Source organism: Gopherus evgoodei, chromosome 13 (assembly GCF_007399415.2).
Source record: "Gopherus evgoodei ecotype Sinaloan lineage chromosome 13, rGopEvg1_v1.p, whole genome shotgun sequence".
NCBI lineage: Eukaryota > Metazoa > Chordata > Testudines > Testudinidae > Gopherus > Gopherus evgoodei.
This window is the reverse complement of record NC_044334.1, coordinates 8,706,849-8,724,164: the sequence shown is the minus strand read 5'-3', so window position 1 is coordinate 8,724,164 and position 17,316 is coordinate 8,706,849. Positions and strand designations below refer to the sequence as shown.

At 46.7% G+C, this 17,316-nt stretch overlaps 1 protein-coding gene across 3 annotated transcripts in view; it reads right to left on the bottom strand.

The window, feature by feature from the left end:
• Nucleotides 1–3,644: 3,644 nt before the first annotated feature.
• RFLNA (refilin A) overlaps nt 3,645–17,316 on the bottom strand; it is a 34,591-nt gene continuing 20,919 nt past the window's right edge. For all 3 annotated transcript variants that reach the window (XM_030583305.1, XM_030583304.1, XM_030583306.1), the window contains one exon: nt 3,645–12,953. In XM_030583305.1, the coding sequence (XP_030439165.1) occupies nt 12,599–12,953 (355 nt within the window). In that variant the 3' untranslated portion in view covers nt 3,645–12,598. The remainder of the gene's footprint in view (nt 12,954–17,316) is intronic.

The window sequence follows — 17,316 nt, the reverse complement described above, 5'->3', positions numbered from 1 at the left end:
CGGGACCCTCTGTCACCCAGACCTGCAGTCGCTGCACCTAGCGGCCTGGCTCCTGCGTGGCTGACTGGCTCAGAGCTGCGCTGCTCTACGCCCGTGAGAGAGGTGCTCTTGAGCAGCAGGAAACCGTCCACAAGAGCCACATATTCAGCGAAATGGAAGCGCTTCTCCTGTTGGTGCGTAGAGAGAAATCTCCGCCCTATGGAAGTTTCGGTTTCCGAAATATTAGACTACGTTTTGTCCCTCAAAGGGCAAGGTCTGGCTTTATCGTCATTGCGAGTCCACCTAGCAGCTATCTCCACCTTTCACCCGGGTGTGGACGGTCGCTCCGTTTTTTCTCACCCGACGGTGTCGAGATTCCTTAAAGGGCTGGAACGTTTATTCCCTAACGTCCGTCCCCCTGCCCCAACCTGGGATCTTAACCTGGTGTTGTCCCAGCTCATGGGACCCCCCTTTGAGCCGTTAGCTACTTGCTCCCTGCTCTACCTCTCTTGGAAAACTGCCTTTCTAGTGGCTATCACCTCAGCTAGACGGGTGTCGGAGCTCCGAGCTCTGGTGGTAGACCCTCCATATACGGTCTTCCACAAGGATAAGGTGCAGCTGAGGCCACACCCTGCTTTTCTGCCCAAGGTGGTCTCAGCCTTTCATATCAACCAAGAGATTTTCCTTCCGGTTTTTTTCCCAAAACCTCACTCCTCAGGCAGGGAGCAGCAGCTCCACTCGCTGGATGTCCGTAGGGCTCTCGCGTTCTACACAGAGAGGACTAAGCCCTTCCGAAAATCCCCCCAACTTTTCGTGGCGGTAGCAGATCATATGAAAGGTCTTCCTATCTCCTCCCAGAGGATATCCTCTTGGGTTACGTCCTGTATCAGGACTTGTTATGACTTGGCCCATGTCCCTGCGGGCCGTGTGACTGCGCATTCTACCAGGGCGCAGGCGTCGTCGCTGGCTTTCCTAGCCCGTGTGCCCATCCAGGAAATCTGTCGGGCAGCGACCTGGTCATCGGTCCACACCTTTGCTTCCCACTACGCCCTGGTCCAGCAGTCGAGGGAGGATGCGGCCTTCGGAACTGCAGTGCTCCGGGCCGCGACTTCTCACTCCGACCCCACCGCCTAGGTATGGCTTGGGAGTCACCTAACTGGAATGGATGTGAGCAATCACTCGAAGAAGAAAAGACGGTTACTCACCTTTGTAACTGTTGTTCTTCGAGATGTGTTGCTCACATCCATTCCACACCCGCCCTCCTTCCCCACTGTCGGAGTAACCGGCAAGAAGGAACTGAGGAGCGGGCGGGCCGGCGGGGGTATATATAGAGCGCCATGGTGGCGCCACTCTAGGGGGCGACCTGCCGGCCCACTGGAGTTGCTAGGGTAAAAAAGTTTCCGACGAACGTGCACGCGCGGCGCGCACACCTAACTGGAATGGATGTGAGCAACACATCTCGAAGAACAACAGTTACAAAGGTGAGTAACCGTCTTATCATCTCCATATTAGAGAGTGCCTGCCTGCTCATGGCTTTAGTTCTGCAATGTGATTATTTGTGATGATTTCTGTCTTGCCCCAAACCACACACAGAAAGAAAGCTGTTACAGGAGAACTTCCAGTTGTTACTGGTGGACGGGGGCAGGTCACCTAGTGAGGCTGCACGTAAGAGTGGCAGAATCAGGAGAATGTTGCAGTTCCCTGCTCTAATTGCTCATGCTGCCTCATGTATGCCGAAGGGAGGACTTGGCCCTGGGGATGGTGGCTGAGATGCAGCTTGATGGGCTGTTGTTCCAGTGCTGCTGCTGTTTCGTCATGGTAGGCCGTGCACTAGCAATCTCCAGCAAGTCTCCCAGGGACACCCAAGCAGGTCTCATAGAGCTAGACTCCCAGCCTCCTACCTCCTGCTGCTCTGCTCTGTTGGTGGAGCTTGTCAATATCATTACTTGGGACATCCCTGCCCTCAAGAGAGCAAACCAATCTGCTCTTCCTGGCACCAGCCATCACAAAGAAACCCCACTCCTTCCTCCGTCCGTTCCAGGGGATTACGGTGCTGGCAAATGAACCTCATGCTTGTATGCTGGGAGAAAAGGAAAGAGGTTGCAGAGGAGTGGAAGGTTTTTCTAAGGCATCAGAAGATCGGATTAACACAGAAGACTGGATGTTCTATCCATGGCACTAATGGACCAACACAGCCAAGGAGAGGGACAAAAATCCTTTAAACGGCGAGGCTGCAAATAACAGGAGCCCCAGCGAGCTGGTTCCATTGTGCTTCACACTGTAAGTTCCTTGGGTTTGGTGGGAGGGCCAGTGGCAAAAAACCCCAAACTATTACTCCAAAGTGATTAACATTTGATTTCAGTGACACGATAGGGAGCAGCCCTGCATTGGCAGAAGGCTCAGTGCCCTAATAGGTCTCTTCCATCTCTAGCAGCTCTGAGTGCATTAACTTCTCAACAGAATGGTTAGAATGCCATGCGTTCCACGCCTTCATGCACTCAGCTGGTTTATTCTATCAGTATAAAAGCAACCTGGCTGCATCTCACTTTGCTGTGACCTGAGTACATTTGATCCTAAGTCTGTAACTTACAATAACAATAATCTTTTGCACTCTAGAGATAAGTTTTCCGTCGGGGGATCTCAAAGCGCTTCACATCCCTGTAAAGTATGAAAGGGTTAGGATGGTTCTGCCCTCATTTGTAAGGCAGTCTGAGCTCTACTGATGAAAAGTGCTAGATAAGCACTAAGTATCATTATTTATTAATTATTATTATTATTATCCTCACTTTGCAGCTGGGGATTGAGTCTCAGAGATTAAGTGACTCCATAAAATCATACAAAGATAAAATCAACTAGGTCTCCTAATGTAAAATGTTCAAAAATGCCCAGCTGACTTAAAAGAATGGCCAGCCTGGATCAGACCAATTGTCTATCGAGCCCTGTATCCTGTTTTCTGAAAGGGGCCAGCGCCAGATACTTCTGGCAGTGGGAGGTTTAGGGACACATGGGGCCTGGGGTTGTGTCCCTGACTTTCTTGGCTAATAGCCACTGATGGACCAGACCTCTGTGAACTTAGGAGTCTGCTACATCTTGTTGACTTTCGAAGGGGGTCAGGTTCCTAAGTGCCTCTCTCTTTTGAAAGTGGGACAAAGGTTCCTACGTCTCTGAGACACTTCTGAAGATGGGATCATCAGTCCCTAGTGATTCCCACACTTTATCCAAGGTCACACTGGAAGTCTGTGGCAGAGCTAGCTACAGACCCAGCACTCCTGACCCCCAGTCTTGTGTCTAGATCACAAGAGCCTTTCTCCCTAAATATCCAGTTATTTAACAACTAATTCCTGTAGATTGTGTTTCACCAAGTATATTCTGTTGATAGTGGCTTAAGGAAAAGCTGAAATGTACTTTCTACTTTCTCCCTCATGTTCCCATCCCAAAACTCCCAATCAAAGGAAAATTTGGATATTTGTCTTATTGACAACATGCTACCAGGACTTCCTAACCCAAACCCACTAGAGAGAAGACATCCAATAGAAGCATCACAAAAAATGCACTGTATCCCATCTGGTTAGACTGTACTAATACAAGACTAGGCGGTGAGTCGCAAGTGGTTGTGTATGGAAGAGGAAGCAAAAGCCAGACATGAGGATTCTGCTTTTCTGCATTTTATTAAGATATATACATTTTATTTTCTTAAATTATTTTCTATGAGTTGACCAGGAAGTGATTATTGTGGAGAGAAAAAAAAATACAAAAATAAAAGGGTATCACAAAGTACCAGATCGCCACATATACAACAGTAAAGTACTTTACAAGCACTTAGATTATTAGAATTACAAAAACAGAAATACAACACATCCAAGAGCATGAGCCACTTCTCTAACCATCAAACATCTTTCAATCCCACCTGCAGTTCAGGATTCCCATGAGAGAATACATTAGCTGGTTTGGACGATGGACATATTGGCTAGACAGGAAAGGGTATCCCTACACTTTTAAAATAAAATTGTTCCTCTGTTAGCAGCGTGGGCTTTTTAGACGTGATCAGCACTGGCCCTAATGTTGCTCCCAAGGACACCATTGCAGTCTAGCTCTCGTTGACTTCAGTGGGAGCAGAGTTAGGTCGACACTGGGAGCATTTGAAGATCCCACCCACAGTCGCCTACGGCCTGATCCAAAACCTATTGAAATCAACGTGAGCCTTTCCACAGGCTTCTATTGCCTTGAAAGCCGCACTGTGTACCCAGCTCCACAAGGGCATGCCACAGCACTGAACTGCGTTAGGTGCAGGATCTGGGGGCTTCACTGTTTTCAATCAGCCTGAATGGATGCAAGTCAGGAGGGATTTATTTATTTTTTGTTTTGGTTCCTCAGCCTCAAGCAAGGAAAATGTGTCTGTGTCACTACAGGTAGAATGTCCAGAAAGATGAAAATAGTAAAATATCCTACTTTGTGATGTTCACATACAGACTCAGTAACATTTATATCACATTCCCATACCCTCTAGTCTTCAGTTCACTTTACATAGATTTTTGCTGACTCATTCTTTAGCTACCTTTTCTAATTTTTTATATATATAAATTTTTTTGGCAAGATACAGTCAACATAAATAATAAGTAACATACACATGCCTGCCATGGCTGCTCACTGAAATGCTGCTGTCAAAAACTATCCCTTTTTTCACAAGTTTGGAAATCATGGGCCTTGGACATGAATCCGTGTCTATTTCACCTTGAGGAGAGCTTCTGTGTTGAGCTGGTCAAAGAAAGGAATAACCCTTTCAAAACAACTTCCAAAGTAATTTGTGTTCTGAATTTTTTAAATTTTCTTTTTGCAAATTTTGTTTTGGAAAATGTCAAAATCTTGAACTGAAAGATGTAGAAATGTCAGTATTTTGTTTTGGGAGGGTTTCTCTTTTTGTCACTGAATGCAATAAAATAAGTGATGCCCAGAGTCTGTCTGTCTGTCTGTCTTTCTTTCTCTCACTCTCTTTCAAAATGTTACAAAGGAATTATGAAAAACAAAGAACAAAGAAACTCTGGGCATAATTGATTCTATTACATTCTGTGACAAAATGGTATAGAGAAACAACCACCTCAAAAGGTAAAAAATACTGACATTTCCAAATTTCTGGTTGGAATGGCTAAGCAGAACATTTTGAAAAAAAAAGGAGTTTTTTGCAGAAGTTTCTGGTTTTTTAAAAAAAGCAAATTTTCACTGCGATTAGGAAAGTATTAAAAGAAAGATCTTGACCAACTCTATCCATTGAGCTCATGGCATGATGGAAAACAACCAGGTCATAAAAGCTCAAGAGCTTGGGTGACATTGGTAAGTAACTGCTCAGGAAATACACCTTTTCAAAGCTATATTTACTCATTGTAGATTAACAGCCTGTAACTCTGGAAAAATAAATGTATAAAGAACTGTTGTTTAAAATTAATTATATCCCTTAAAAAAAGAGAGAGCTCTGTAAAACTAAACAGCCCCTTTAAATGCACAAAACGCTACAAATAAGGCATTTATTTGCTGCTGGCAGAAATTAATTGGAAAAAAATCAGCCCTTTCTTATTGACATAGCAAACCTAGAGTCCAATTTATGGCGTTCAAGTGAGATGTAACTATTATTGTTCTCCAAACCAAAAAAGGAGCTTTGTTTGCAGCACTTCTGACTATTGGCAGCATGTAGATGGGCCACAGGGATATGGCTAGTGAGTGGGTAAAAAGCATTGTGTAGGAAGAAGGCAAGACATGGCTGCTTCTGACTATCACAAGCACATGGGTGATTCACGCAGTGATACAGCATCAAACCAAAAGCCCAGTGAAGTCAGCGAAGGTTCTCCTAGTATCTGGGATGTATTTGTGTATGAATTCCCAAAGGGACAGAGTTAAAACAAAAGAAAACTGACCCATCTTGTTGCAACTACGTTACAGGAAACTGACATGGGTACAAGACCACACTGAATGAGAGGCGATGTCAAGGAAATCTAGGCTGTAATTGATGACGTTGCTTTGAGAGAGAGCATTAAACTAGCAAACAATAAATGTGGCTGCAACAGGGTCTGATATGACTGCCACCGAGCTCAGTAGGAGTCTTTTGGCTGATTTCACGGGGAGTTGGCTAGAGCCCTCAGACAAGTTAAATAAAAGCCTGGTGCTGTAAGGGCCCAGTCCTGCAGGGAGCCCCCAGAACCTTGTCCCAGCTGGGGGAACAAGGGGAGATCAGACCTGTTGGGTATAATCCCTGCTTAGCGTGAGCCAGTGGGTTCCATCTGCAGAAGTGTTTCCTCTTGCCAATGCATTGCACACCTTATTCCGCTGATTCTTCGCCCCATTGCTTGTCAGCTGATTGTAAACCTCCAGCGACTAACCAGCTTTTCAAACCAGCTACCTGTGCAATCATGCACTTCATCTAGGAGACTAATCGCTGTGATTGCATGTAACTGCACATACAAATGGCTAGCTAGGGTCATTAGTATACTGAATTACCTGGCTGGGTATTTGTACTGCAGTGCTGGGCTGCATCGGGAATGAACCAAGTTACCCCACAAATTGTATTTTGGGCATCCCTGACCGAAAACAAGGACAGATAAATGATGGCAATTGGAGCTGTTATAGACTACAGGGCCCGATCTATTATAGATTTGCACAGACATAATCCCAGTCCAGATCGCTCAGAAAATGTTAGAAGGTATTTGAAAAACCCTACAACTATATTGTATTATGCTGTATTATAGTTCCAAGTCCCTGGTTTAGATCCATTCATGTTCCTCTGTAAGATTATTATTCAGGACATCTCAGCTCTAATGATACAGGTCCGATTGTATGTTTTCCCTTTCAGTCCTGCTGGCACCCAGTGACACTGATTTCATTGCTCTCTAGGACATTCAATAACCTCCTGTGCTTTTTTGGTCTCCTAACAAGCGAAATACCTTGCAGCTCTCCAGAGGCCTGATCAGTGCAAACTGTTCTGCAGCCACTGAAGCTGAGCCATGTTCAGGATTTGAGCGACTGCTGCTTTTTCGACCGTTTGCCTCTTAAGAAACCACATCTGTGACTCTATTTTTTTTCTTTTTAAGGCAAAACAAGCCAAAAAAAACCCCTTTTGCTCCCCCAGAGCCGAGAATGGCACAATTGGACGTTTCTTTCAAGTATGTTTTCTAGTCTGAAACCGCATTTAAGTGTCTGCACAGCAAGCAAAGCCCAGAACTGGGGGTGGATTCGTTTGGAAGTACAAAGACAATCGCACTCCAAACCAACGTGTTTTACGTCTGCCCCTGGCGACTGCTGGGAGCCAGCAGAACCTTCGCACAGTGACCATGCTTATGCCTGGTGGGAGCTCGCCTCAGCTTGGAGTGGAGCTGTTCTGAGAGGGCAAGGGGTGGAAAAGATATGGTGAGTAAGGGCTGGGTTGTGCCTTCTGGGCAGTGGCAGGCATAGTGCAGAGTCACACCACCCTAGCGGGAACACCAGGAGAACACAGCTCACACTGACCCACCCATTAAGACAGTGCAGTGTGTATTCACCTCTGCAATTAGCCAGCCTGCAGTGCTCTCTGCCCCCTTTGGGGGAGCATATGTCCTGGGGGCACAAGGACTGGGACTCTGCACAGTGGGGGTGGGAAAGGTGCTTTGTACCTTTACTCTCACCTTGGGCAGCCTCCCAAGAGCCAGTCACAGGCTGCCGAGGAAGCTTTGACTTAAGCAGAGAGTATCAGGGGAATGGGGCCAAAGGACGGACAGCGAGTCAGGTGTCTGCCCCTGGATTTCATTTGCCAACCAGATTTTTTGCAGCAGTTGGCATTCATAAAACAAAAGCAGGAAGAACAGGCTCCCTAGGCAGCGAAGTGGTGTCTGCCCAGCATGCTGCGATGAGGGAGAGCAGCACAAGTGACCTGCTGCCTTGGCTCAGCTACAGGCGTCACTGTGGCAAGGGCACAACAAATAGTCGGCGGGATTCCTGAAGACAAGACTACGTCAATGCGGAGCCAGCCTGGCAAGGGACTGCCATTTAGTTTGCCTTCTGACTCTGGCCTGCCCCTTGCGACCAACAAGAGCAGGGAATTTAACAGGTAAGACTGAACTGCGGCTTGTAAGTCACCCTGTTGGCAGTCTAAAGGACTAATCAAGGGGAAATCAGGTCCAGATTGTCCAAAAATGTGCAACCTTGGGATGGGCTCTTCTAATTTTAGAGTGTGTGGGGGGGATTAAGTTCCAATCCGAGAGCAGGAATACAGGTTCAAGGACCTTAGGGTTCCCCTTCAGCTCATGGAGACTGGAGCCTCAATTTACCACTCTGTCCACTCTTTGGAGAGAGAGCCCTGAACAGCCTAAGGTCTGTCTTCACTGCAGAGGTAATTTGGGCTCTTGCTCAGACATTGGCTCTAACACCCATCCCGTCCACAAACACAACCCTCCCCCCCACCCGAGTCTGGTGGTGCTGTGGAGCTGGGTTAGCACTCAGTGGCTGCTTTCGCTCGAGCTGGTAATCCACCCACTTTGCAGTGATGACACAGGCTAAATCACTTGTGTGCCAGTAGTCCTCCACACCATCCTAAAATTCCCCTCCATGCACCTGGAAGGACAGACAAGTTCTCCCACAAGTCACTGGGAAGGGATTACAGAGTGGTGCAGTTGACCACTGCACAAAGGACCATAGGCTATGCCCCTTGAAGTCTACTGACGCACATGGGAAAATGCGAGGCCCCAGTATCTTGTGTGGCTTTGCAGACAACTCAGACCTGGATGCCAATCACCCGAGTTAACTGTCCCATGAAGACATACCCTAAGTGAGTTATGGTAGGACACCCCCCCACACACACACATTTGAAGCTGGATAGTTTGGGGCAAATACTATGCTCCTTTATGCCTGAAGTCAATGTGCTGGACAGAGCAAGTGCACAGCTTTCAGTGCTAGCGGTGTCACTGCAATCAACACTTCAGAGATACATTAAGACTCCAAGTTAGTGTCTGAATAAAAAATATGCTTCTTTAAAACAAACCCACCCCCCAAGAATGGCCCTGGTTCAGAAAGGAAAGAGTTCTGGTGACACAAATGAATCGCCTTTCCCCGTGGCTTTGGGAACAGAACGTAAGGGGGCTGTTGGCCCCGTACTGAAACTCAGTGGGGTTTTTTGGCCGGCCATCTCCCAGTACCAATAGAAGGGGGAAGGGCCGATGAGACTGACACTCCCTGGGGGCAATGGGAGAGGCCAGGAGTCCCGTCCTCCGTGTGAGGGGAGCTGCCTGGGCCAGCGCGGGGCTGAGCTAAGGGGAGAGCAGGAGGCGGAGCGGAGCCGGGGAGCAGGACCGCGCCGGCCGGAGCGAACCAGAGGAGGGGCAGCCCAGGGAGCTGCGCTGGAGGCAGAGTGGGACTGGAGCCGGAGCCGGGTGCGGTGAGCAGCAGGGGAGAGCGGGGGGGATCGGGGCAGCGGCCCAGCGCAGGGAGACGCCCCCGGCCAAGAGGCTTTGCAGGGAGGGGATCGTAACCCCGACGAGGGGCGACGCTGGGAAGAAGAGCCCGGCCACCTAGAGCCTGCGGCCGTGTGGCCACCGCCAGAGCAAGTGTCCGACCCGCAGCGTCTCTGCAGCACAGCCAGGGCCTGGGCCGTGTGAGGAGCAGGCTGTGAACTGCCCTGACATTCCAGAGATGCTGTCTGGGGTCCCCCTGTGCCCACAGAGACGTCTCTTCCTTTGGCCTTTCCCATTTTGTCCTTATGTTTTAACTGGTTGCTGTTTAATAAACTGTATTTGTTTTGAACCATCTGCAATGATCAGTGGCTGGGCAAAGGGTCCAGAGTGGAGAGAGCACCCCGGAGTGAGGCCACCTTATCCCCTGTCCTAAGCGACCACCACAAGATAGGGGGTCGAGTCCCCCTGGAGTCCTGGATCCAGCCTTCTCGGGGTTACGAGGGCTTTGCCACACAGGAGAGTTGAAGAGGAGCCCTTGAGGTCAGGCAGGGGAATGGGAATGGGAGCAAGGACTCCGATCCTTACACACTACCCCAGTGGAATCGGCTAGCGAAAGCTAGGAACATTCCCAATAGCAGGTCCATTCACCCGCTTACATAGAAGGAAACCTGATCTTTTCAAATCCGTTTTTTTTAAATATCTGGAGGGGTTTGTTTGTTTTTAGTTTATCATGGCATTTTTAACAGCTGTGGGTGTTCGTGTGAGTGCAAACTTTCTGGGCAAGAAGTCTGACTTATTCCTTATTATTATTAGGTGTTGTAACTTGGCTGGTCATGTGTACACTGAAATAACTGAAGCAGAATTGCAGCAAGACAAATACAAAACAAAACACTTAAGAAAGGGGGTGGGGGGAACCAAATAGACATTAACTTTCAGAGCTGTTTAGCTAAAAAGCCTGCAGGAGTTACAGGTAACATTTTCAAGAGCATCTAAGTTCCATTTGCCAAAGAGACATAGGCACGTAGACACCTAAGGTCTACTGATTTTAAATGAGACTAAAAGTTCAATTGCCCAAGGCCCAGATCTTCAAATATATTTACGTGCATAATTCCCCTAGGAGTTTAGGTATCTAAATACCTTTGCGGATCTCAGTCTGTCTGCTTTGAAAATGGAACTCAGCCTCCTAAATCACTTAGGTGCTGTTCAGAATTTTACCGTAGGTGTCCAAATCCCATACAAATCCAGTGAGAGTTAGGTGTCTAACTCCTTTTGTCTCCATTGACAATTCCAGCTCTGTTTGCCTATATTCAGAAAGCAGTAACAGCTTTGGGATCTCCTATTGCTTTCATACCCCTCTGCGTAGGCATTGTCATTTACTGATGCACTGTTGCTTAGCATTGTTCCTGTTGTAGTCTAATCAACACAAAAGTCCCACTTGTAGGCACATCAAATAATCCTTGTGGGTGATGCTGGATGGGTTCATTTTTTCATAACTATGGGCATGATTTCCCTAATTCCTTTCCCAGCCAGAGCCGGGCTTGTCTTGCTGCAGTTTATCCCCAGAGGGAAATGAAAACAGTTAACAGATCAGTACAGCGATGCCACATATGGAGTCCTGCAGTAAAACAGAGCCTGCCAGAGCACTGTTCTCTTTTCTCGTTCTCTTTCAATGCTGATGCCAGTTGAAGCCTTAGAGCGGACAGTTTCCTCGTAGTTTAGATACAAGTGAAAGTGAGCATTTAAAGAAGAGCAACCAACTTCCCTCTTCCAGCTTCACCTCACAAAAAAATAAAGTACCGGGGGGCTAAATCCATTCTTTGTGAAGAAGAGGTGGGAAAAGGGTGTCAAACCAGTCTCTGCTAGCAGGGGTCTGTCTCAGGCACAAGGCGACATGCAGACGCCATCAGACCCAGTGCCAGATCTCCGAGAGCTTGTCGGTGGCAGGGAGGGATCAACCAGGTTTGAAACTGGCTACTGGTGCTGGCCCGCTGGCACCTTCTGAAGGCTACCCACCTCTGTGTTTTTACAGCTGCATGGGAACTAACTAGCTTGGGGGAGGAGCAGAGGGTAGGAATAGACAGTTCTTTTCATTGTCCTTGGATGAATTATTACTTATTGTGCACTATTACCGGACTCAGCAGGCTGGCGATGAGCCACGGCCTCATTCTGCTGAATTTTGGAAACATCTGTCCTGTTGACAGTCTTCAACTCGGAGTTTAAAATTCTGCTCCTGCTATGGTCTTTATCATCTCATATAACAGAAAAGGCTTTTGGTCCTCGAGGAACTGCCCTTGAAAGCATATTCTCCTACACCTAGTTAACCTGATTGTCGTAAGCTGCCTTTGCATAAAATCAGGTTAATCCTGAATTAGATCTGTTCTCTGTGTGTTTTATCCCTTTTAACTAAGCTTTCTGCCATTCTCCCTGGCTTGCATCCTCCTCAGAATGCAAATGTCCCCTTAAGCATTCCATTCTCGGCTCCCCTAAAAGCCCCTTGCACACTCTGGCTTGTAAACATCTGGCTCCGAAGAAGGGTGTCAAATGGGAGTTTGGCACTTGCCTATTCTGGAAAGGCTGGTGCCCTGTCAGCACGATCGACCGTCTTCCCTGTTTTGATGACAAAAAAAAGCTAAATCGGAGGTCACTGTGGTGCTGCAATGCAATCCTGGAGCCATCCTCCAGATGGGGATTCAGAGTGGGATCAATGTTTTATGCAATTAAAAATAACAACTGTCTTCTCTGTGTTTAAATACTAGGAGAAGCAGGCGGATAGCAGCTGTGCAGGTTGGATGGTGAGTCTGCAGCTGGTCTTCTCCTATCAGATAGGACTGGCTTCCAAGGCACTGCTAAGTCGCACCTACATGCTAGAGAAGCCCCATGGAGCTGGGAAGCAGCACTATAACATATGGTAACTGCAAACCTAGGGCCTTTGCTATCTGATTTCATTGAAATGCTATTTAAAATAGATATGTGTCAAAAAAAAAAAATCCAGAGCATGAACATCAAAAATGTCCCACAACAAACGCCAGCCTTGCGCTGACCAAATCCATAAAGAGTACATCCCCTCTGGGCCTCCTCTTGGAGCAGTTCAGATGCATCTAAGACCATGCATGCCCAGCCGCTAGTAGTCAAGGGCCAGTCGCCATCAATGAAGGCACCTGGTCAAATCTGTCTGTCCGGAGAGGCTAGCGAAGGACGCGGCCTTGTGGTCGTCAGAGCCCCCTCTGGGCGGATGAAAGAGTCTCGCTGTAGATGACGCAGGGGCTGGTTTCTTCGCATAGCTCCAGCTGCACACTGGACGCGAACCAGCGCTTGGCACAGCCCAGGCTGTAGGTGAGAGTGGTTCGGTAAATGTTCTTGGTGCATTTGGGAAAGATGATGGTTGTGCTCTGGAACCGCAGGGGCTTCTGTCTGGGCTCGAAGATCAGCTGTGACTTGTAGTTCCTCCAGGTGCAGTTTGGTGTGGCAATGACCGTCTCACTGTAGGTGGTTATGGTGGGGATGGGTCCATAGAAGATGTCATCCCTGTAGTGTTTCTCTGAGTCATATTTCACTTCCGAGTTGCACCTGGAAAGGGCAGCGAGAGGTCAGGCAGCGAAGGGAGCGAATAGGACAGGAGGGCTCTGTGCTGACCCGCTCCTATCTTCTGCCAAGATCTTGGCCCAACCAAAGCAAATGGTGCTCTAGGGAGGGCTGGGCAGATGGACCCTCTGGTGCAGAGCAGCAGCAGAATGCCCTTGTTGCAACCACAGGTTTGCAATAGCCATCTCCGTTGCTACACCCACTCACCTCCTGGTAGTTCTGTTTAGCTGTGAATCCATGATCCCAACTCCCCATGGGCAGTGGGGCACAGGGATCCCCGCTGGAGCCTGGCTGCCTGCCATAGAGAGGATTGGGACCCCCTGCACAGGCACATGGGTTCCTGCCCCTTTCCCTGACAGCAGAATAGCTCTGGTTTGGTTGCTTCCTTCCTCCCTCCTTGGGTCTTAGGGTTGTCCCAGCCCTATGCCAGGATTCCTTTTAGCTGAGTTCCAAAGCGAGAGCAAGCCCAGACACAATTGTGAAGAGCACAGCTGCTGGCCACTTGTTGCTGGTGCCCTGTATGTGGGAGGCAGAGGAGTTGGAGAGACACAGATGTTCAGCCAGAGGCTGGAAGGATGAGCCTGGTCAAGGATTCCTGACATTTTAGGTGCATCCATGGCCCACCCCTGCTTTTCCACAGTGTGGTGTGCTGGCTTCCTAGTCTCTACCCAAAACACATCAGTGGTCTCTGGCAGAGCTTCTGCGGCTAGTCTCTTGGAGCATTGCCATCAACCATGCTGGCAAAGGGTTCCCTTGATTCTTAAATCATGCTGCATAAGGGAACAGATTGTCATCATGCAGCACACAACCTTCCCCTGGCATTGTGCCGGAAAGAGGCAGCCCTCCCTTACGGATAGTGCACAGCGAGCATGGGAAATGGACATGCTGTTGGGTGAAAACTGCCTCTACTGCTTCATGCTCCTGTACTCCTAATGAGGACCTTTAGGTGGCCCTAAGACAGATGCCCTTCTGGTCTCTGCTGTGCACCAGTGTCAGCTCCTGCTCTCACTTGGCAAGAAAATAACACCCTGGACATGGTTATTAAAGGGAGCTAGAGGGGGCTTGATTGAGCTGTTTCACGCCTTCTGCCCATCCCTCCCATATCAGAGCAAGGGGTCACCTGCTTAGAGCAATGACAGCTTGATTTACAAAGGGGCCTTGTGCAGGTCACCTAGAGCACAAAGCTATTGCCCCCAAACTAGGCTGCAATAGGGAAAAAGGGAGTGAAGTGAGCCAGCACAACCTCAAAAAGCTGTGCCAAATGGGTACAGGAAATCCTGAGCTAGCCATAAACCAAGGAGCCTGAAGGAGTGGATGGAGATTGCTTGATGGTTTGGGTTCCACAGAAACGCCAGTGATGGGTCAAAGCTAGGGCTGTCAATTAATTGCAGTTAACTCACGTGATTAACTCAAAATATCTAATTGTGATTAAAAAAGTTAATCACCATTAATCACAGTTTTCATTGCATTGTTAAACAATAGAATACCAATAGAAATGTATTAAATATTTGTGGATGTTTTTCTACATTTTCAAATATATTGATTTCAATTACAACACAAAATACAAAGTGTACAGTGCTCACTTTATATTATTACTTTTGATTTCAAATATTTGCACTGTAAAAATAATAAACAAAAGAAACAGTATTTTTCAATTCACCTCATACACATACTGTTGTGCAATCTCTTTATCGTGGAAGTGCAACTTACAAATGTAGATTTCTTTTGTTACATAACTGCACTCAAAAACAAAACAATGCAAAACTTTAGAGCCTACAAGTCTGCTCAGTCCTACTTCTCATTCAGCCAATTGCTAAGACAAATAAGTTTGTGTACATTTACGGGAACGAATACTGCCAGCTTCTTCTTTACAATATCACCTGAAAGTGAGAACAGGCATTCACATGGGACTTTTGGAGCCAGCATTGCAAGATATTTATGTGCCAGATATGCTAAACATTTGTATACCCTCGCATGCTTCGGCCACCGTTCCTGAGGACATGCTTCCACGCTGATGACGCTCATTAAAAGAATGAGTTACTGTAATTAAATTTGTGACTGAACTCCCTGGGGGAGAATTGTATGTCTCTGGCTCTATTTTACCCATATTCTGCCATATATTTCGTGTTATAATAGTCTTGGATGACGACTCAGCACATGTTGTTCATTTTAAGAACACTTTTCCTGCAGATTTGACAAAACGCAAAGAAGATAACAAAGTTGATATTTCTAAAGATAGCTACAGCACTCGAACCAAGGTTTAAGAATCTGAAGTGCCTTACAAAATCTGAGAGGGATGAGGTGTGAAGCATGCTTTCAGAACTCTTAATAGAGCAACACTTCAATGCAGAAACTACAGAAACTGAACCACCAAAAAAGAAAATCAACCTTCTGCGGATGGCATCTGACTCAGATGATGAAAATGAACGTGTGTTGGACCACACTGCTCTGGATTGCTATTGAGCAGAACCCATCATCAGCAAGGACACATGTCCTCTGGAATGGTGGTTGAAGCATGAAAGGACATATGAATCTTTAGTACATCTGGCATGTAATATCTTGCAACACCGGCTACAACAGTGCCATGAGAACAGCTGTTCTCACTTTCAGATGACATTGTGAACAGGAAGCGGGCAGCATTATCTCCTGAAAATATAAACAAACTTGTTAGTGTGACTGGCTGAACAAGAAATAGGACTGTGTGGACTTGTAGGTTCTAAAGTTTTACATTGTTTTATTTTTTAGTGCAGTTATTTTTTTGTACATAATTCTACATTTGTAAGTTGCACTTTCACGATAAAGAGATTGCACTACAGTACTTGTAAGAGGTGAATTAAAAATACTATTTCTTTTGTTTTTTACAGTGCAAATATTTGTAATAAAAATATAAAGTGAGCACTGTACTCTTTGTATTCTGTGTTGTAACTGAAATCAATATATTTGAAAATGTAAAAAACACCCAAAAATATTTAAATATATGGTATTCTATTATTAACAGTGCGATTAATCAAGATTAATTTTTTAATCGCGTGACAGCCCTAGAAGATCCCAACCCAAACAGGGAGAAACTGCAAGTTCTGCCTACACAAAATGAGCATTGTGGGGCTCGGCCCCCATTAAGATGAGGATAAAAAATAGACACCAAGATAATTAACAATGGCTCTTCTATCATAGAATCATAGAATATCAAGGTTGGAAGGGACCTCAGGAGGTCATCTAGTCCAACCCCTTGCTCAAAGCAGGACAAATCCCCTGGACAAATCCCCTGAAATATATGGCAGAATGCAGGTAAAACAGAGGAGAAGACATACTATTCTCCCCCAAAGAGTTGAGCCACAAATTTAATTAATGCATTATTTACTGTAGTGCAATCCCTTTGTCCTGAAAGTGCAACTTACAAATGTAGATTTTTTGTTGCTGTTGTTACGTAACTGCACTCAAAGACAAAACAGTGTAGAACTGTGGAGCCTCCTTGTTGGTTTCTCTGTCTATAGTCCATTGTGCACCTAACCTTCTCTGTTGGCTCATGTGCACAAGCCAGTAACCGTGCAAGGTAAATATCCTTAAACTGTATGCTCTTTGGGACGGAGACTGTCTTTTGTTTGTTCTGTGTCCGTACAACATCTAGCAGCATGGGGTCCTCATCCATGATGGGTTCCTAGGTGCTACAGTTATACAGATGATGATAAAAAATTTGGTTTTAGTAAAGCTCTGGGATTTTCATGCGTTTTACTGCTCCAAACCTTTCAACTGCAATCAGCAGGTAAGGAATTTGCAGCTCTGTGAAAAAAGATTTAAAAGCTGGGTGTGTCCATGTCAATTACCACCACCCTGGAAGGAGCCTGGAGGATTATGTGGCACACGTAACATGATCTGCCTTAATGTATTTTGCACAGCTAGGTGTGTAAGCAAGCAAGTCGCTTGGTGCACATAAAACAAGACTCCTGTGTAATCGTCATAAAAACATGCCTGCCAGCTGTTCCTGGATAACCACAGATTTATCCAGGTACGTTCCCAGGACGGTCTTTGTGTGGGTTGCAGGAGTTGCATTCACAACCTCCCCCTCCCTCTAATTATTACCACAAGCTGGGTGAGTAACCATACTGAAAATGCATGTTGGTGTTTTTAAAGTGAATTCCAGGCTGGCAAGAAGGGACCCAGATTGTAAGAAGAGATACTGTGTAGGCAGCAAAGCAAAGCACCAGCCTCCCAGCATTGAATGTCAGCAGGCCTCTGTCACAGGCTAGAAGGACTGCCCTTAGGGGCAGAGGATAGACTGCCCTATGGAGATGGATCTAACCTTGGCCTCTCCGCTGCAAGCACCAATTAAAAATGGACGCCAGTTATG